General features: G+C 35.0%; 1 protein-coding gene across 2 annotated transcripts in view; it reads left to right on the top strand.

Moving 5' to 3' along the window:
* CEP85L (centrosomal protein 85 like) overlaps positions 1-21,536 on the top strand; it is a 132,322-nt gene that overhangs the window by 4,929 nt on the left and 105,857 nt on the right. For both annotated transcript variants that reach the window (XM_045842815.1, XM_045842814.1), the window contains exon 2: positions 12,231-12,392. In XM_045842815.1, coding sequence (XP_045698771.1) covers positions 12,231-12,392 — 162 coding nt within the window. The remainder of the gene's footprint in view (positions 1-12,230; positions 12,393-21,536) is intronic.

The raw sequence follows: 21,536 nt of genomic DNA, 5'->3' as shown, positions 1-21,536 counted from the left end.
AAGGTAACAGTACTGAGACCTGAATGATGAGAAGCAGCCAGACAAGGGGGGAGGAGTGTTTGGGCTGAGGGGGTACAGAAACAGTTCCATGACCAGACTTTGGGGAGTTGGAGGAATGTCAGTGCCAGAGAGTCTGGAACATAGCAGGGATGTGAGGTGATGGGAGCCTGATGATGGAAGGCAATGTACGAAGTTTGGATTCTGTTCTACATGAGGGGAAACTGCCTATGAACGAATGGGGAGATGACTGATCATTCTTCCACGCAGCACACATTGAGTGCCTACTATGAGACAGACATTGTTTTTTGTACTGGGAGAACAGAGCAGACATTCCTTATCCTTGGTGTTTAAAGATCTTGTCTAGCTTTTTTTGGGGGGGGGGGTAGAGAAATGTGGAGGGATGGGGGAAAGAACAGCAGTGGAGAAGCAGGTTAGTAGGTCATTGCAGTAATGAGGTGAGAGATGATGGCTTGGATTAGAGTGGTTAGATTGGATTTAGAGAGAAGAGAATGGATTTGGAATATATTTGAAGAATAAAGCTGACTGAATTTATTGATAGTTTGGAGGTGGCAAATGAGGGAAAGGAGAGTCAAAGATAGCATCTCAGTTTTGACTTCAGTAATTGTAATGGATAATGGTATCATTTCCTGAGGTGGGGAAGAGTGTGAGAAAAAGAAGTGAAATCAAGGGTTCTATTTTGGCCACGTGGAGTTTGAGATGCTTTTATAGAGGTTCATGTAAGTGTTGAGTAGGAAGTTGGTTATACAAATATTGAGCTCAGCAGGGAGATGGGAGAGGTGGAAGAAGGAATTTCGAGGGTTGCCTGTGTATATTCGGTGTTTAAAGTTGATCATATGGAGAGGGTATGGAGGAGATAGCAGAGACTATGGATAAGACCGCAGAGGATTGAGCTGTGGGACACAATGTTCTGGTCATTAGGGGAAGAGGAAGCATCCAAAGAGATCCAGAAGGAGCAACCAGTGAGATAAGAGTAAAACCAGAAGAGTGTGGTGTTGCAGAAGAGAGGCTGATGAAGGAAGGAGTGATCTCCAAAGTCTCGTTCTTTCGGAGGCCACATGAGATGTCAGAAGAGAATGGATCAAAAAATAATGAATGGATCATTATTTTTGCTTCTTTTGTAATAAATTGTTTTAAGACTTCACTAAGTAATGCTAATAATTTAAGTTAATAAGAGTTCAGGTTTAAAGAGAATGAATCTAAGGTCAGGAACTTGTTTTATGTCCTCTTTACATAGATGTCTAGAAGTAAATTCGATTGGTTTATTGTTGCTGCTTTTCGGTACTGAAGTTCAGAGTTCTGAAATGAACTATAGTTTTTATTTATCCTTCCTGGAAGATAATTAGATAAAGATGTGGACTACATTTCATACAAAGTTTAAAGTTTTTTAGGGGGTGGTTATATCACTCTTGTGGAGGTGGAGATCGTGTGTTTATTGATCATTAGAAATACATAGTGTCTTGGCATACCATTACTGAAGCTTTTCCCAAGCATTTTCATTAATACTGAGCATTCCATTTCATTTTAGGAATACTGTACTGAAAAGTTTGACTAGAACTTCAGTTCTTTAATATCGGGGAGATATTTATAAATTTCCTCAACTTATTTTCTAGTGTTAGTTTTAAAACAGTCTAGAATAAGTTCTAGAATAAATTTAGACTACTGTTTGTCCTCATGTACAAATATTAACTTAAAATGTATCAAAGATCTAAATATAACACCTGAAACAATAAATTAAATTGAAGAAAACATAGGTACTAAACATACGGGCATTGGTCTTAAAGAGGGTTTTATAAATTTGACCCCAAAGGCAAAGGAAATCAGAGCAAATACAAATGAGTGGGTCTGTATCAAACTAAACAGCTTCTGCACAGTGAGAGAAACTGCCAACAAAACAAAAAGGCAACCAACTGAATGGGAGAAGATGCCTGCAAACAATAGCTCTGCCAAGGAATTAATATCTAAAAATACAGAGAACTCATACAACTCAATACCAAAAAAATCACAAATAATCCAATTAAAAATGGGCAGAGGACCTTAGTAGACACTTCTCCCCAAAAGACATACAAATAGCCAACAGATGTATGGAAAGATGCTCAACTTGACCAGCTATTAGGGAACTGCAAATCAAAACTATAATGAGATACCACCTCACACCTGTTGGAATGGCTGTTGCCAATAAGACAAGTAATGACAAGTGTTGGAGAGGTTGTGGAGAAAAAGGAGCCCTCACTCATTGCTGGTGGGAATGTGAACTGGTACAGCCACTATGGAAAACAGTGTGGAAAGTCCTCAAAAAATTAAGAATAGAGTTACCATATGACCTAGCAACCCCTCTTCTGGGGATCTAACCAGGAAATTTGAAAGCGTTTACTGCAAAGATGTATGCACTCCTCTATACATTGCAGCATTATTCATGGTGGCCATGAAATGGAAACAACCGAAGCATCCTTTGATAGATGATTGCATAAAGATGATGTGGTACATACTCCTATATACAATGGAATACTACCCAGCTGTAGGAAAGGATGAAATATTGGCATTTGTGACAACGTGGATGGATATTGAGAATATGCTAAGCAAAACAAGTCAGACAGAAAGTCAAGAACTATATGATCTACTCATATATGGGATATACAACTGAAAGCAACAAATGAACAAACAAACAAAAACTCTTAGACATGGATGACATTGTGGTGGTTCCAGAGGTAAGGGGGTTGGGGAGGTAGTAAACAGTACAGAGGGTCGAATACATGGTGATGGAAGATGATTTGATTTCGGCGGTGAGCACACAGTGCAATACACAGGTGATGTATCATGGAATTGTTTACTGAAAACATACAAGTATAATTTTATTAACCAGTGTCACCCAAATAAATTTAATAAAAACTAAAATTTTGTTTTAGTTTTGCCTGTAAATATATTGTGTACATCAGTTAAATTCCTAATGTCAGAAAATAAAACAGGTGATTGAGAAAAACTTAGCCTACTCTGCTTTCTTTGGAGGTCAATGGGTACATATATAAAAGCAACATATATTAGGTCTAACAACGTTGTTATTTAGGAAAATTTATTTTCATTTTCTCCTGGGTGCTGATAGTCCTTTGTTTTGGCATAATTTGCTGCCATGTAGCATATTTTCTCTATTAGTCGATATTATTAAATAGTTACAGTCAAACACAAAGGTAAAACCCTCTGGAATACCACTTAGTATACTCCCTTATGCTTCTGGTGATTTTATTAAAAATTTAATAGTTTTTACTATACCTTATTTTCCAGTTTATAAACACACAAAAGCTATGAGAGATTAAATTAAATACAAGGTCCTCATTCCACATAACTACCTAAATACTCTTTGAATACAGCATTTCATATAACCAGATGATAGTACTCTTTGGCTTGTCACACGCAGAGATCAACAGGCATGTAATTTTCTCATAGGAGGGGATAGTTTTATCTCCGTTGGTTGCTACCTTAACCCTCTTGAGTTCCTTGTTTCATATAATGAGTACTTGGTGAATATTTATTGGTTTAAATTCATACTTTTACTGTGAACGGTGAACCACTTATTTACTCATCTGATCATTGTTCTTAATTGAGGCAATTTAAACCTCAGCCTGAACCTTGTTATACAAGAATTGAATTGAAAATAAGAAAATTCAGAATTGCATCTGAAGAATATAGTTTTATATTTTTGTTGTAATGTTTTTAAAATTACAGTAGTTAGTGAATGAACTTCCAGTTTTTTTAAATTTAGAAAGCAAAGAATACTAGCTGTTGATTACTTATAATTCAGTTTAAATTCTTAAATGCAAGAAAGCCAATTCCTGTTTCATTGAGATATAATTGATATATAACATTGTACTTGTTTAAGGCATACAATATAATGACTTGATATGTCTGTTACAAAATTATTAGTACAGTAAGTTTAGTTAACATACATCACCAGACATAGGTATAAGTTTTTCTTATGATGAGAACTTTTAGGATTTACTCTTAGCAGCTTTCGAATATGTAATACAGTATTGTTAACTATAGTCACCATGCTGTAAATTAATCCTCAGAATTTATAACTGGAAGTTTATACTTTCTGACACCGTTACCCATTTCCCACATCCCTTGCCCTTCGCAACCACCAGTCTGGTCTCTGTTTTCATGAATTCGTGTTTTGTTTATTTTTAAGATTTCACATTTAGTGTGCTCATATGGTATTTGTCTCTGTCTGGCATAGTTAACTTCGCGTAATGTCCTCAAGTTCCATCCATATTGTCACAAATGGCAGGATTTCCTTTTTTGTGGCTGAATAATATTCCATTGTATGCAAACACCATATTTTCTTTATCCATTCATCCATTGATGGAAACTTGGGTTGTTTCCATGTCATGGCTGTTGTAAATAATGCAGCAAAACATGGGTGAGATATCTTTTTGAGGTACTGATTTTGTTATATATACTCTGAAGTGGGGATTGCTGGATCATATATATGGTAGTTCTATTCTTAGTTTTTTTGGGGAAAAAAAAAGCCTCCTCACCTGAGGATATGTTTATTGGTTTCAGAAAGAGGAGGGGTTGGGGGAGGAAGAGAAATAGACACATTAATGTGAAAGACAAACATTGATTGGTTGCTTCCCGTATATGCCCTGACTGGGGTTGAACCCACAACTTAGGCATGTGTTCTGACTGGGAATCGAACCATTTGATGTATTGGGGATGATGCTCCAGCTAACTGAGCAACCTGGCCAGGGTTGCTCCTCAAGAAACTAACTATGTTAGTTTCTTGAGGAGCCTTCATGCTATTTTCCACTGCGGCTATATTAGTTTACAGTTCTACCCACAATGTGCAAGGATTTTCTTTTCTCTACGTCTTTTCCACTATTCCTTACTACATTTTCATAATAGCCATTCTGACAAGCGTGAGGTGATGTCTTATTGTGGTTTTGATTTGCATTTCTGTGATGATTAGTGATATTGAGCACCTTTCATGTACCTGATGACTATTTGTGTTTTTGAAAAAAATATCTGTTCAGCACCTCTGCCCAAATTTTAATCAGATTTTTTTTTTTGTTCTTTTGCTATTGTGAGTTCCATATGTGTTTTTTGGATATTAACCCCTTATCAGATATGTAATTTACAGGTATTTTCTCCCATTCCATAGGTTGCCTTTTCATTTTTTGATTTTTTTTTTCTGTGCAGAAACTTTTTAGTGTGAAACTTGTTTATCTTTGGTTTTGGTGTCAAATTAAAAAAAAATTATTGTCAAGACTGATGGCAAGGAGCTTTCCTTCCTGTGTTTTCTTTTAGGACTTTCATGGTTTCAGGTCTGATGTTCAAGTCTATACTCCATTTTGAGTTGATTTTTGTGTGTGGTGTAAGACAGGGTTTCAGTTTCATTCTTTTGCATGTGGCTGTCTATTTTCCTAGCACATTGCATTGGAGAGACTATCCTTTCTCCATTGTATATTCTTGGTACCTTTGTAGTAAGTTAATTGACCACTATGTATGAGTTTATTTCTGGGCCCTTTGTTTTGTTCCATTGCTCTGTGTCTATTTTTATGCCTGGTACTTTTTAAAAATTTCTTTCCAGACTCATTTAATTATCACAATAATGCTATAAAATAGGTACTATAATTTTTTCTCCTTTTACATATGGAGTAAGTGAGGCACAGATTTACTTACTCAAGAACTCATTACTAAGTGATTTAGTTACTCAAGAACTCATTACTAATAAGTGCTGATACAGAACTTGAACCCAGGCAGCCTGATTTCACAGTCCACAGTCTTTTCCACTGAGCTATTCTATTAACTATATAATAAAAGAAAATTATTAAGACTATTGAGTCAGTTACTCCAGAGAGAAACAGTACTGAAATGGAATGGAGAACTAAGGTGAAGAAAGTAGATTTCACTATATTAAGTTTCTTCCATCTTAGTTGGATATTCTCCAGTGTTGTATAGGATTTCCTGGGGTTTTTTTTTTTTGGTAGTTACTATTAATATAAATATTTAAAAATGTGTTTTAATGTTCTGTTAAATTTTTTATTACCTTTTTTTGTCTTTTGACCCTACTAGACATTGTTTTTCCCATATTTATTAAGAATTTTGGTCATAAACTCCTTAAACCATTTATAATTATTGGCATATTTTTAGCTGCTTTGGAAATATTTACTGATCTTTAAATAGATACTTAAAAGCATACTAGCTCAAAGGATAGTTTAAAATCTCTTGGATTTAAAAACAAACAACAACAACAACCAAGAAAAACCCTTGCCTTCTTTTAAATGGAAGAATATTTTTTAGATCTAATTATAAGTCTTACAAAATTTTAATTTTATACCATGGACATTTATTGGGTACTCAGTGGTAATAATGACTACATTTATTGAGACCCTGCCTAACTATGCAGATCTGTGTAGAGACTAAAAAAAGAAAAAAAAAGTTGTCTTTCAGTTTTCCCAGTTTGGTTTTGGAGAAGAAAGTCATACACATATGGGTTAATTTAATTTAGTGAATGCTGTTACAGAATTTTGAATGATATATTGGGAGACCACATAGTAGTAGTCATTTAATGCCACCTGGAGGAATCAGAAAACATTTAGAGCAAGTTAATTCTGTACTTGAACTCTCAAAGATGGGTAGAGAAGGGAAATAGCTTGGAGTCACCAAAGAACCTAATCTATTTAGAAGCAGTGATTAGGTTTGTGTGGCTGGAGAGATTGTAGGGGAGCCGGAATGGGGGAGGTAGGAGTTGCAAAGTATTAGAAAATGAAGCTGTTAATTGGTGAAGAACTTTGCCAAACTTAATGAGTTTGAGTTTTATTTAAAGTGTGGTAAGGAACCCACAAGACCTATGTAAGCAGGAGAATGACATAAATATATTTGATTTTAAGAAGAGAATTCTGATAGTAGGGTAGAGGCTGAGTTAGTCCAGCAAGAGATCTTTGCAGCAATCCAGACAAAAGGTATGATCTGTGACTGGGGGTGGAGGGAGGGGATCTCACTCAATCAGTGCTTCTGAAATGGACTGAACGGGTTTAGAAGCTGATTTAGATGTGTGAGTCAGTGAAGAGATTTTTGTTTTGTATTCTCTGGATTTATTCTTTTTAAGTTGCACATTAATTTCTAGTGATGGTAGAATTGGGCAGTTGGAGGCTACTGTTCTGATCTTCATGTAGAAGTACTGTGTACTTGCTAATATTTCAAAGATATTAAAATGTGAGATACAGGCACCCTATGTCATGTAAGTGTTAATGTGCTTTGGATAGTTTCTGTTTTGTTCTGTTCTCTTCTGTTTAAAAAGGTTGCTCTCAATCTACTGAATGGGAGATAACCTGCATTTTGAAAAACACTGCAATTTGTACTCATTATTTGTAGTATATATTCAGCTTTTAATGTAAAAGTGTAAATCTGCTTTGTCAGTGGTCCTGTTTTTATTTTCTTTTGGTTTACAGTTGTCATTAAAAATGAGATTAGTTGCTATTCTAAGTGTAGTTACAGTTATACTTAAAAAGCTTCAGAAAGAAAATAAAATACAATAGATTACTTCTTTTCTGATGTAATTTTTCAATATTTTCAGCATGAAGTTTTAAAATGAGTTATCCTTGGGCATTCAGTAGTCTGTGTGAAAGAATTGAAATTGATATTAAAAATGTAAAATACTGCCTTCCAAAGAAGTTCGAATGTATGCTGTCTTGGGATCTTCGCTATTCTTACCAAAATGCTCTTTGTTCTAGAGATAACTGATTTTATACAATCATTCAGTTGCTTTAATATGATAGGACCTAGGTAAGACTTTAATTGTCAGAGATCACTGAACCTTATTTTTTATAAGTGCACAGCACATATCACCCTGACCAGTGTGGCTCAGCTGGTTGGAGTATAGTCCCCTGAACTGAATGTCATGGGTTCAATTTCCAGTCAGAGCATACACCCAGGTTGTGGGTTCGATCCCTGGTCAGGGTATGTATGAGAGAGAAGGAAACCAATTGATGTTTCTCTGTCACATCAATGTTTCTTTTTCTCTCTTTCCCTTGTTTTTCCTCATCCTCTCTCCCCTCTTCTTTCTGTAAAAGCAATGAAAAAATACCCTCTAGTGAGGATAAAAAAAAAGTACGTAGCACATATCTAGAAATTAAGTAGTTCTCATTTCAGTAGCATAGTCATAACTATTGTGTTAGAAATTTTTCCTTATTATATCACCTGGCAAGCATATTTCATGGCTAGTTCTTACTGCTTTGTGATTCTGGATTGACTTCAATAGAGACAAGACATATTCTCAGAGTGAACACATTCAATCTAAAATAAAGGTTGGAATGTTATTTTATTTATGGCATTTGTTAATTATCACCAGTATTCTAGGTACATAAAATATATTGGATCTTTTTTTATTTTTAAAGAAGCATATTTAAGCAGTGGAATATGAGTAGAGAACTCATGGGCATGGACAATACAGGAAGTGACTGTGGGATTGAGGGGGGATGGGATTGAGGTGAGCAGGGGGAAAGTGTGGGACAACTATAACTGAATAACAATAAATTTTAAAAAATCCATGAAATAAAAAGGGAAACTCCTTCAAAATATGAATAGAAAAAGAAAAAAGTTAAATGCAAAATGTGCAAATAAATTTTATTTCTTGGCTCTGAAAAAAGAGAAGCATATATAAAGGTTAGGACAAATCTGAGTTCAAGCTGGAGGGGGTCAAATTATATAGATAATCCTGTCCTTTTATTATGTTATTGTCATTTTGGGAAATCTGAATGGTTTTGCTTCCTGTAAAGGAAAAGTTTAGTAAAAATAAGATCTTTTGGCAAAAATAAGTTACCAGAAAAATAAAAGCATAAAGATCATAGTAATCCTACCATTTAGAGAAAACCACTTAGTACTATTTCGTTATATTTCTTTCTAGTTGCTCTGTGCATTCTTTGTTTGTTTGAATCTTTAGAGGGACAGATACATGAACAGATAATTTCAGTTTGATGTGGTGGGTGCTAAGTTCAAAACAGTAAGAACAAAAGTTAAGAGAATTCCTAGGCAGTATGAAATGTGAGGTTACTTGTGAGTTTCCCATGAAGTTTTGTCTTGTTATTTAGATTGGCAACATAAGCATTTTATACTTTTAGATCTTCTTCATTAATTTAATATGCAAAATTCTATTCTCCTGTCCCTTTAGGATTTATTTGTAATTGGTTCTTATTAGAAATACTGCTTACTGGCTGGTGTAGCTCAGTGGATTGAGTGCGGGCTGCGAACTAAAGTGTCACAGGTTCGCAGTCAGGGCACATGCTTGGGTTGCAGGCCAGGTCCCCAGCAACTGCACATTGATGTTTCCCTCTCTTTCTCTCCCTCCCTTCCCTCTCTAAAAATAAGTAAATAAAATCTTTAATATTTATTAAAAAAAAGAAATATTGCTTAAAGAACATTCTTTTGTCTATAACTCCACTCCTTCAGACATTGAATTCTTTTTGTTCTAAGCTTTATTGAGATATAATTGACAAATAAAATTATATTAAACTGTATATGTGATAATTTGATATAAGCATATATTGTGAAAGCATCCTCGCCAGAATTAACACATTCATCACCTCATATATTTACCATTTTTTATGTGAGAACACTTAAGTTCTGCTCTCTTAGCAAATTTCAATCATACAAAATGGTTTTATTAACTATAGTCATCATATACATCATATTAGATTCTCAGACTGAATCATGTTATAACTGAAAGCTTGTAACCCTTCTAGTTTCTTCCTATTTTCCCTATCCCCCAGACCCTGGCAACCACATTTTACTCTTTATGAATTTGACTTTTATTTTGTAATAACCACATATGTAATATCATGTAGTATTTGTCTTTTTCTGTCTGGCTTATTTCACTTCGTATAATGCTTTCCAGGTCCATCCATGTTGTTGCAATGTCAGGGTTTCCTTCTCTTATGGCTGATGTTACAGGGTGGAGCAAAAGTAGGTTTACTGTTGTTTGTGTGGAAAATGATAGAGTAATTACTATGTAATAATACAAGAATAAACTGTTCTGTATAATGACAGTTATAAACCTATTTTTTCCCTACCCTGTATTTTATTAGGTTAATGTCTCATATGTTTTTTATCCATTTGCCTGACATCATTGGACACCCAGTGTCTGCATACCTTGGCTATTGTGAATAATGTTTCATTGAAGATGGGAATTCAGATACCACTTTGAGATAGTGATTTTGTTACTCTTGGAAAAATACCCAGAAATGAGTATCAACTTATATGTCCACAAAAGTACATGTACATTTCCTATACTGTTGGACATCAATTTTTAAAATATTTTCTGATATTAAATATTATATATAATATAGATTATTTAAATAATGTAAAAACTTTATTATTTTTTATTTCTCTCAGTAAGATTGGATACTTTTTTCTTATCTTTGGTTGCTATTTACTGTATTCTCGGACTATTTATGTTATTTCCTGGGTTTTCTTAAAAAAGCATTTCTCCAAATAATAGGTGTGCACTTGAGAGAGAAAGTAGTTGGCTGGTTGCCCTTGTCGCTAATGGTTCGGATAGGACTTTGAGTTCTTTTAGATGGGGTATTACCTGAGGAATTGATTGAAGAAAACATGTTCGTATAGATCACTGATTTTCTACTGGAGTGCTGCAGCACACTGATGTGCCGTGAGAATTTTGAAAGCATTCAGTACCTGGCTATTTTAGTCAGGGTCACTGACCTCTTTTCTCAGTCAAATTAGAAGGACAACAGTCAACACAACAGTAACTGGCTGGTGTGAATGAATCAAAATTATACCTATTTTTTTTGTTAGATAGGCAAAAAATATGGTATTTTTTGATGTGCTGAAGAATTTTATTAATTAGTTTATATATGCCATGAAATGAAAAAAGTTAAAAAGTCACTGGTATATAGATAATAGATCAGAATTAGGCCTGGTGACAGAATATTTTTTATAGATACCTTGTTTCACATCGTAATGATGAGCACCCAGTGTGTTATTTGCCCTTTACTTATGAGTAACTGCAATTGCAAACATAAAGTGCAAACAGGGGCATTAAAATTGCCATAATAAATCTGTTTTAAGGTAGCTATACAGGTGCAGTGGCATTGACATTAGGTGAAAATACTCTGCTTTAAGGTAGCTCATCAGATCATCTGTAATGTGCTTATTAATTTTTAAGAAAATCATTAAAATGAAAGCACAAAATTCTTATGTAGAACTTTTAAACTTCCACAAATAAGTCTACAGGCTCCAATTTGAGAATCACTCTGTTAGCCCTTAAGAAAGATACATGCTTCTATAGTTTTATATAAAATTCAACAGATTTAAAATTGCTCTTTCAAATCACTATAAAAATTTCTAAATTTCTAAATTCGTATTCTTTATTTCTACACTGAACTTTCATGAAATAATGATAAATAGTTCACAGACTGGCATTAGCCCATGCATATACTTTGATTGGAATTATAATAGAAAATAAAAGAAGGAAGTGAGCAGAAAAGTAAAATGATGGGATAAATCAGAAAAAGGAAAATAAAAGTTAAGCAAAATAGACATAGTAAGTGAAAATAAAGTTCAAGAGGATATTGAAGAGTGAAAATTAACTAAAAAATAATAATTTAATCTCAAAAGGAAAATTTGAGCAAAGAGCCAGTAAGATGTTGTGGTGTGGTGTTAAACATTTATTGAAAGATAACTAAAGAAATAAAGTCAATTAAAACAATGCAATATAATTTTAAATTTTAAGTGATTAGGATATTGTGGAGAAAACAGATTTGTTTGACCCCTCATGAGCATATTCCACTTGTGTCGCTGTGCAGTGTGGTTCAGCTAGACTTCACCTGAGCCGTGGTTCTCAGCTAATGCCTGAATGTGGGATCACAGATGCCTACCCATCAAAAACTCCAGAGCAGTGTTGACATTTCTAGCTAGACAGATGATAAATTTGACATTTTAAATAAGGGAGCAGTATGTATTTAAAAGTCCAAATATCTATATGCAGATACCAGAATCCTGCAGCCAGGAGGAAGCTGCTAAATTAGCACTGACTTTATATGTGTGTCTGATATGTAAGTTTATTTGTTGAATCTTAGATGCCATTGATCTATTTTAATATTTGGGTAGAATATAACATGCATTTTTTATAAGATCAAGAAAAGATATCTTCTCTGTCTACTCATATAAATTATGTTAATACTGCACTTTTTTCATTGTAGGCCCAGATTATTCTTCTTCAGCATGGTTACCTGGTAGTGAATCACTGTGGCAGGCCACAGCTCTTCCATCCAGCCACCGAAATAACCACATCAGGAGACACAGTATAGCTTCCGACAGTGGTGACACTGGCATTGGGACTTCCTGTTCCGACAGTGTGGAAGGTGAGCTAAAATTCTTAGTGTTTCAACATGACTGTTCGGAGGATGGTTGAATTGAGAACATTCAAGGGATGTGTTTTATTGTTTCAAACTAAAAAATTTAAAAGTAGTGTTTGAATATTTAATGTTGGTCAGTGTTGTTATATTTCAAAATGAAATTGCCCCTCTGATCATATTTAGTTTTCCTTCATTCACTTTTTTACTTATTTATTTGAAATAAGTTGCAGACTCATATGCAATTTTAAGAAATAATACAGAGATTCTATGTACACCTCCCACCCTATGGTTATATCTTATAAAACTATAGTACAGTATCACAACCAGGATATTGACATTGCTACTGTCAAAATACAAAACATTTCTATCACCAGAGAATACCTAAGGTTGCTCATGCCCACTTTCCCCACCTCCCTTAACTCTTAGAAACCATGAATCTCCATTTCTGTAATTTTGTCATTTCAAGAATGCTGGGTAAATGCAATCATATAGTATGTAGCCCTTTGGAATTGGGTTTTTTCACTGGGGATTCATCCCAAATGTTGTGTGTATCAATAGTTCATTCCATTTATTGCTGAGTAGTATGTATACAACAATAGTGGCATTGAATAGACCATAGTTGCTTAACCTTTTACCCATTGAATGATATCTGGATTATTTCTAGGTATTTGCTGTTAGGGATAAAGCTGCTACAAGCATTCACGTACAGATTTTCATGTGAACTGATGTTTTTACTTCTCTGTGGTAAATGTCTGTGCAGTTGGTGGGCATATGGCAGCTGCATGCTTAGTTTTGAAAGAAACTATCACACTGTTTTCCAGGGTGACTTTTCCATTTACATTAGAAATGGCTTAGTAGGAGTAATCTAGTTTTCTCTTCATCCTTGCTAGCATTTCATGGTTTTCAAAGTTTAGTTTATTTGAAAGGAATGAAGTAATATCTTACTGTGGTTTTAATTTGCAGTTCTTGAAAGACTAATACTGTTGAACATTTTTTCACATGCTTATTTGCCATTTGTTTATTTTCTTTGGTGAAGTATCTCTACCTGTCTTGCTTATGTTCTAATTGGATTATTTCCTAATTTTACTGTTGAGCATTGAGAGTTCCTTGTATATTTTAGATACTAATCCTTTGCTGGCCATGTGGTTTGCAAATATTTTCTTCTATTCTGTAGCTTAGCTTTTCATCCTCTGACAGTGTCTTTTGCAGAGGAAGAGTTTTAAATTTGATGAAGTCAAGTGTTGTATCGGTTTTTCCTATATGGTGCATTGGGGTCAAGCCTAAGAACTCTTTGCCTCTTACCAGGTCTTGAAGATTTCTTTTTTTTTTTTCCTAAAGTTTTATCATTTTATATTTCAAATTTAAGTCCATAATTCATTTTGAGTTAATTAAAAAAAATAAAGTATGTGTGTTGAGGTGTCCTTAAGACCATTTTTAGGCTCAGCGTTTTGCTAGAAAGAATCACAGAACTCAGAGAAGCTGTTATGCTGATGGGTATGGTTTTGTTACAGCAAAGGGAGACAGATTTCAATCATGAAAAGTAGAAGCAAAGGGCAGAGTCCAGGAGACCACAGGCCTAAATATTCATTTGGCCTCTCCCAGTAGAGTTGTATGGACAGTGTTTATCTCCCAGCAATGATGTGTGACAGCACATATGGAGTATTGCTAACCAGGCAAGGTCACCTGAGCCTCAATGTGCAGGGTTTTTATTTACTGTGAGCTGGTTATATTGGCATGGTTGACTACCTGTGTGGATGACTTGAGTCTTTTGCCTTTGAGAGGTCAAGGTGATATCACATGATTCAAGTCTCCCACCATAAACAGGTTATTAGTATAGACTATATGGAGTGATCCAAAGTAAACAAAGACACTGTCATTAGATAGGATATTCCAAGGGTTTAGAGGTCACCTATTAGGAACTGAACAAGGCCCATGTTTTTCTTGGAATGTGCAGCATGTGGGAAGCCCAGACCTGCTGTCCTTTATGCACAGTGTGGACTTAGATCAAAGTTCATTTTCTTTGCCTAATAAATCTTAAAATCGGGTAGAATAATTATTCCCACCTTATTTTTTCAAACTTCTTTTAGCTATTCTGGTTCCTTTGTTTTCTACATATCTTTCAGAATGATTTTGTGTCTACAAAATACCTTGCTGGGATTTTAATAGGAATTGTGTTGATTATAAATACGTTTGGGGAGAACTGACATTTTTACTCTGTTGAGTCTTTCATTCATTAACATGGTATGTTTCTCCATTTACTTAGATTTTAATTTAATTCATTAGTGTTGTGTAGTTTTCAGCATATATGTCCTGTGCATGCTTTGTTAGATTTATACGTAAGTATTTCATTTTGGTGGAGTTATTGTAGATGGCATGATAGCTCCAATTTTGGTGTCAGTGAGTTAATTGTCATGACATAGAAATACAATTGATTTTTATATGTTTATCTTGTATTTTGTGACATTGCTGAACTCACTCCTTAGGTCTAGGAGGTTTTTGGTAGATTGCTTGGGATTTTCTCTGCAGGCAGTTATGTCATCTGTAAATAAGGATGTTTTTCTTTCTCATCTGTATGCCTTTTATTTCCTTTACTTATTGCAGTGGGTAAGACAACCAACACATTGCTGAATATGAGTAGTAGCAGTGGACATCCTTGCCTTTTTTCTGATCTTACAGATAAAAAAAAATTCATTCTTCTACTGTTCAGTAGCTGTATAACAGCTATTAGCTGTAGGTATTTTGTAGATACCATTTATCAATTTGAGGAAGTTCCCCTCTAGTCCTACTTTGCTTAGAGTTTTTAAAATAATGAATGAGTATTGGATTTTACAAATGCTTTTTCTGTATCAATTGATGTATTATATTCTTTTTACCTTGTTCACATAGTAGTCAATTTCATTGCTTGATTTTTCAACTTGAGTCAGCTTTCAACTCCACTTGATCATAGTGTATACTTCTTTTTACATATTGCTGAATTCGCTGTGTTAATGCTTTATAAAGGATTTTTTGTTGTCTATCCATAAGGGATATTGGTCTTTAGTTTTCTTTTAGGGGTACTGTCTTGTCTTGTTTTGATATCAATATAATACTAGCCTTATAAAATGAATTGGGAAGTGTTTCCTCTTATTTTCTGGAAGAGATTGTATTGAGTAGTGTTATATCTTCTTCAGTGTTTGGTAGAATTCTTTAGTAAAACCATCTGGTCCTAGGGATTTCTTTTTTCCTAGATTTTAAATAATACGATTTCCTTAATAGTTATAGGGCTATTCAGATGATCTCTTTGAAGTTGGATGAGTGGTAGTTTTTTGAGGGAAATGGGGGAAGTAGTCCACTTTGTTTAAGTTGTCAAATTTATGTGTGTAGAGTTGTTCATAGCATTACTGTCTTCCCTTGGTATCTGCAGCCTTTGTAGTGAAATCCCATTTTATTTATGGTGCTGGTATTTTGTATCATCTTTCCTTTTGCATTTTTTGGTCTTGGTAGCAGTTTGTCAATTTTATTGACCTTTGCAAAGAGTTAGCTCTTTGTTTCATTAATTTTCTCTTTTTTTCTGATTTTGATTTTAACTGGTTATTATATTCTTTCTACTTTAGGTTTATTTTGCTCTTTTTCTAAGTTTTAAGGTAGGGAATTAGATTATTGATTTGCAACAAAAATTTTCTTCTTTTTATATATATTTAATTTTTATGTATGTATGTATTTATTTATTTAAGAGAGAGGGGAAGTGAGGGAGAAAGAGAGGGAGAAAAACATCAATGTGTGGTTGCCTCATATGTGGCCCCCACTGGGGACTTGACCTGCAACTGAGGCATGTGTTCTGACTGGGAAACGAACCTGCGACCCTTTGGTTTGCAGCCTGCGCTCAATCCACTGAGCTATACCAGCCAGGGCTCTTCTTTTGATATATGTGATTTAGTGCTATAAATTTCTCAGCCCTGCTTTACTATGTCCCACAAATTTTGATAATTTGTTTTCATTTTCACTTAGTTCATTGAATTTTTAAAAATTTAGCTAGAGACTTCCCTTTGATTCTCCAATAAGAGTTCCTTGTTTAGTTTCGAAATGTTTGGAGATTTTCCCATTGTCTTTCTGTAATTTCGAGTTTGAGTTCATTGTGGTCAGAAACACACATTGATTTCAGTCCTTTTAAATTTCTTGAGGTCTGATTTCAGTCTTAGCATATGGTCTATTTGCTATACATTCTGTGGGTACTTGAAAAGAATGTGTATGAGATCCTGTTTGTTGATAGTATTGTTGAGTTTTTCTATATATTTTAAAAATATATATAGTTTATTCATTGTGCTATTCCAGTTGCCCCAGTTTTTCACCCTTTGCCCCCCTTTGCCCAGTATCCCCATTCCCTCCGGCAATTTCTTGTTAGTTTATGTGCATGGGTTGTGCATAGAAACTCTCTGGTTTTCCATTTCCTATACTGTTCTTAATATTCCTCTGTCTATTTTGTACCTACCAATTATGCTTCTTAATCCCTGCCCCCTTTCCCCCGTTCTTCCCCATTCTTGTCCTTTTTTCTCCCACCTGGTAATTGCCCAAATGATTTCCATACCTGTGATTCTGTTTTCTGTTCTGGTTGTTTGCTTAGCTTGTTTTTTTAGGTTCAATTTTTGATAGTTGTGAATTTGTTGCCATTTTAATGTTCATAGCTTTGATCTTCTTTTTCTTAAATAGGTGCCTTTAACATTTCATATAATAAGGGCTTGGTGATGATGAACTCCTTTAGCTTTATCTTGTCTGGGAAGCACATTATCAGCCCTTAATATTCTAAATAATATTTTTGCTGGATAGAGTAATCTAGGTTGTCGATCCTTGCTTTTCATCACTTTACTCCTTGCCAGTCCCTCCTTCCCTGAAAAATTTCTTTTAAGAAATCAGCTGATACTCTTATGGGAACTCCTTTGTAGGTAACTCTCTCCTTTTCTCTTGCTACTTGTAAGATTCTCTCTGTATCTTTAACCTTTGGCATTTTGACTAAGATGTGTCTTGGTGTGGCCCTCTTTGGGTCCAATTTATTTGAGACTTCTGTGCTTCCTGGATTTGTATTCTATTTCCTTTGCCAAACCAGGAAAGTTTTCTTTCATTATTATTTCAAATACATGTTCAGTTTCTTACTCTTTCCCTTTTCCTTCTGGCATCCCTATGATTCAGATGTTGGTACATTTGGAAATATCCCAGAGGCTCCTTGCATTAGCCTCATTTTTTTTGAATTCCTATTTCTTCTTGCTGTTCTGGTTCATTATTTTTTTCTTGCTTATGTTCCAAATTGTTGATTTGATTCTCAGCTTCATCCCCTCCACTGTTGATTCCCTCTAGATTTTTTTTTATTTCACTTAGTGTTACCTTTATTTCTTCCTTTTTGTTGTGCCATACTCAGTGAGTTCCTTGAGCATGCTGATCACCAGTATTTTGAACTCTGCACTTGAGGGTTGGTTATCTCTGTTTCGTTTAGTTCTTTTTCTGGGGTTTTGTTCTTTTCTTTCATTTGATCCATATTTCTTTGTTTCCTCAATTTGGCAGCCTCCCTGTGTGTTTCTGTGTATTAGGTAGAGCTGCTTTGACTCCCTGTCTTAGTAGCATGGCCTATTGTAGGAAGGGCACCTATAAATTGTGTGGGACAGAGCCTTAGGTAATTGCTAGTGTAGGCAACCTGCTTCACCTCTTTGAGGCTCTGTGTGGGGAGAGGACTCTTAGAGGGGACAGTGCTGCTGCCTGGTTTCTGGACGTTTGTCTGGCACTCACCCTGTTTCCAGTCACTTCCCTTACTCCCTATATACAGCTGGTGCTCTTCTAATTGTTGCCCAATCTCCACTGGTTTTTATAACCAGAAGTTATGGGGATTTATCTTCTTGAGGCACTGGAACCCTGGGCTGTGCAGTCTGGCCTGGGGCTGGGCTTGCTTGGTCCCAAGGCATCCCTCCCGATCCACCACACGTAAGTGTGGGACCACCTGTTCTGCCACCGCTGCCTCTCTGCGCCACACCGTATCTGTGTGTCTCTCTGCCCTTTCTACCCATCTGGATGAACATGGCTTCTTTAAATCCTTGCTCATTGAACTTCCAAATAGCTGAATTTTCAGATGGTTTTGGGTGTTACTTGTTTTGAAGTATAGTTGTAATTTTTTCTGTGGTTGTGCGAGGAGGGAAAGTGTGTTTACCTATGTCTCCATCTTGAACTGAGTTTTTCTATGTTCTTGATAATTTTCTGTCTAGTTGTGCAATCAGTTGTTGAGAGAGGAGTTTATAAAGGTCCCAACTATGCTTTGGGGGTTGTTGTATTATTTTTTATTTCTACGAAGTTTTGATTCACAAATGTAGCTCTTTCATTGGATGGATGCATACACATTTAGGATTGCTGTGTATTGCTGGATTAGCCATTATTTTATTATATAAAGTCCCTCTCCTGTCTCTGGTCATTTTTTTTGTACTGACATCTACTATTTATACAGCCACACCTGCTTTCTTTTGCTTGTGTTTAAATGGTATATGTTTTCTCCTCTTCTACTTTGAACTTGTCTGTATCATTATATTTGAAGTTACTTATAACTTGAATCAGTTTTTACTCTATTCTGCCAGTCTCTGTTTTTTGATTGGTATATGTAGACCATTTACAATTAATGTAATTATTAAGTTTTCTGTTTGCTTTCTTTGTTTCTGTTTTTATTTTTCTGCTTTCCTGTGTGGGTAACGTGAACATTTTTCAGTTTTATCTGTAGTATTTTTAAGCACATCTGTGCATAGTGTTTCTATCGGTTGTTCAAGGTATTACATTATATAATACTTTACATTGTATATAATGTATATATGTAATATATATAATTTATATATATAACTTATTTTAACAGTTTGAGTGAAGTATAGAAACCTTACCTCCTTTTGTATCCCTTTACCCTCCATTTATAGGAAAATTGTTTCAAATATTTCTATACATATATTTATAACCATGTCACACAGCGTTACAATTTTTACTCAACTGTCACACAATTTAAGAAACTCAAAAGAAGACAGCCTATTATATTTACTCATATTTTTACTTACTTTCTTTTTCCCTCTCTTGTGATGTTTCAAGTTTCCTTTAAATATTTCCTTTTGTTTTAGAGAACTTCTTAGCCATTTTTTGTGGGGGGGATACATCTGCTTGTGATGAATTACCTTAGTTGTTTTTCAACTGAGAACGTCTTGATTCCCCTTCATTTCTGAATCATTGTGTACACGATTTTTGTTTGACATTTCTTTCAGGACTTGAAAGTGTTGTGCCACTTCTTTTTGGCTTCCATGGCTTCTGATGACAGATCTACTGGCATTTTTCTCTGGCTACTTTAAAGATATTTTCTTTGGTTTTAATTTTTTCAGAACTTATATATCACATGTCTTTGGATGGATTTCTTTAGTTCAATCCTGTTTGGGATTTGTATAGCCTTTTGAGTCTGTAAGTTTATGACTCTTGCCAAATTTGGGAAATTTTTAGCCATTATTTTCTTTGAGTACTTTCTTAGTCTCTCCCTCTTTTTTCCAGGACTCTGATGGCACAAATCCATAATTTCTTTTTTTATTGCCCTCATGTCTGTGACTGATACTTTGTTCTTTCCTTTATTTTTTGTTTATTGTTCGCACTGGGTAATTTTTATTGTTCCAGCTCACTGATGTTTCTTTAGTTACTCTGTTCTATTGTTGAGCCCCGCCACTGAGCTTTTTATTTCTATTGTATTTTTCAGTCTAATATTTTTATTTTGGTTTTACTTTATATGTTTTATTTTTTCACTGATTTAAAATTTGTTTACTGATACCTTCTCATTTGTCATTTGTTTTCAGTATTTTTGTAATTGTTCATTGCCGTAGTTTTATGAAGATTCCTTTAAAATCTTGTCAGAGAATTGTAACTGTTCTGTTATTTTGATATTGATACCTGTTGCTTTTTTTTTGTTCAGTTGAGAAGTTATAGTACTAGTTCTTTGTATGGCATGATTTTTCAGTTGAAACTTGGAGCATTTTGTATTGTTAAGAAATTCTGGATTTAATTTATTTTCTATATAATAACTTGTTCATCTACATTTATATATTTTTACATGTTTTGTAAATATAAACTGTCATACATTTTACATATAAGTGAACATAACATAAAATTTTTATATGTGTGTATTTATATATTTTAACCTTTTTTGTTAGCTGGCTTTTTAGCTAGTGTTTTGACGTATGAAGGAGGGAGAGACGCTGTTTCCTTAATGCCAGGTGGATCCAGAAGTTCAGGTTCTCTGCTTGGCCTCCATTAGTACCCAAGGAGTCAGGAGGGAAGCACCTTGTTACTGCGGGTTGTGGGTGGAAGTTTAGATTTTTCATTTGATCGCTGACGCCAGCACGTGTGGGCAGGCTTGGTATTGCTTGGTGATGGTGAATCCAGACTGTTAGGCCTCTTCTCACACAGCCTGAGTGTGTGTGCATGGAGAGGGGGAAACTCCCCACTCCCCAACAGGGGTGAAAGTACTTGGTTTTCTTCTTCACTACCTTGGTGGGGCTACTGGGATATTTTGATACAGGTTGGCAAAGTTGGAAATCTAGGCTCCCCACTTGGCTTTTGTTGGCATGGTTGGAGTTAGGCTGCAGTTTTTTCTTGATGGTTAGCTGGAGAAGAGTGGTTACTGTCTGAAATTTTTCTGTCTTGTTAGGCTTCCTCTTTTTTGGACTATTGGCTAGGGAGAACAGGCTTGCTGGGACTTCCTTGGGCTGTGCTTTTTGGTTTGTTTGCATTGCTAATTTTTTTCAGTGTCAATTCTAGGAGATGTGAGGCAAAAGGGAAACCCAGGGAATTTACCACTGTCTTGCTTCTTGGGTTCTGAGGTTCCTAGCCAATTTGCTGCCTTCTTTCCAACTTTCAGTCTTGTTTTACATGGTAATGTCAACCTTTGTTTTACATGATAATGTCCAAGACTGTAAGTTGTTCTTAGTGAGAAATATAGGAAGGGTGTCGTTTCCATCTTCTCACCATAATTTTGTAATGACCATTAACAAATATCTTGTTTAACTACTGCTATGTGTTGTAACTCTGCTGGCATCTATAATACGTAGAATATTAATTTCAATGTGGCCTTGTATCTAATATCAGTTGACTATTTAAAACATGCATCTCAAGGGAGAAAGGAAA

The sequence above is a fragment of the Phyllostomus hastatus genome, unplaced genomic scaffold, assembly GCF_019186645.2.
Source record: "Phyllostomus hastatus isolate PE091 unplaced genomic scaffold, TTU_PhHast_1.1 phas_contig_40, whole genome shotgun sequence".
Classification (NCBI taxonomy): Eukaryota; Metazoa; Chordata; class Mammalia; order Chiroptera; family Phyllostomidae; genus Phyllostomus; species Phyllostomus hastatus.
Note: the sequence above shows the minus strand (reverse complement) of the source record. Positions and strands in the feature narration are given on the sequence as shown.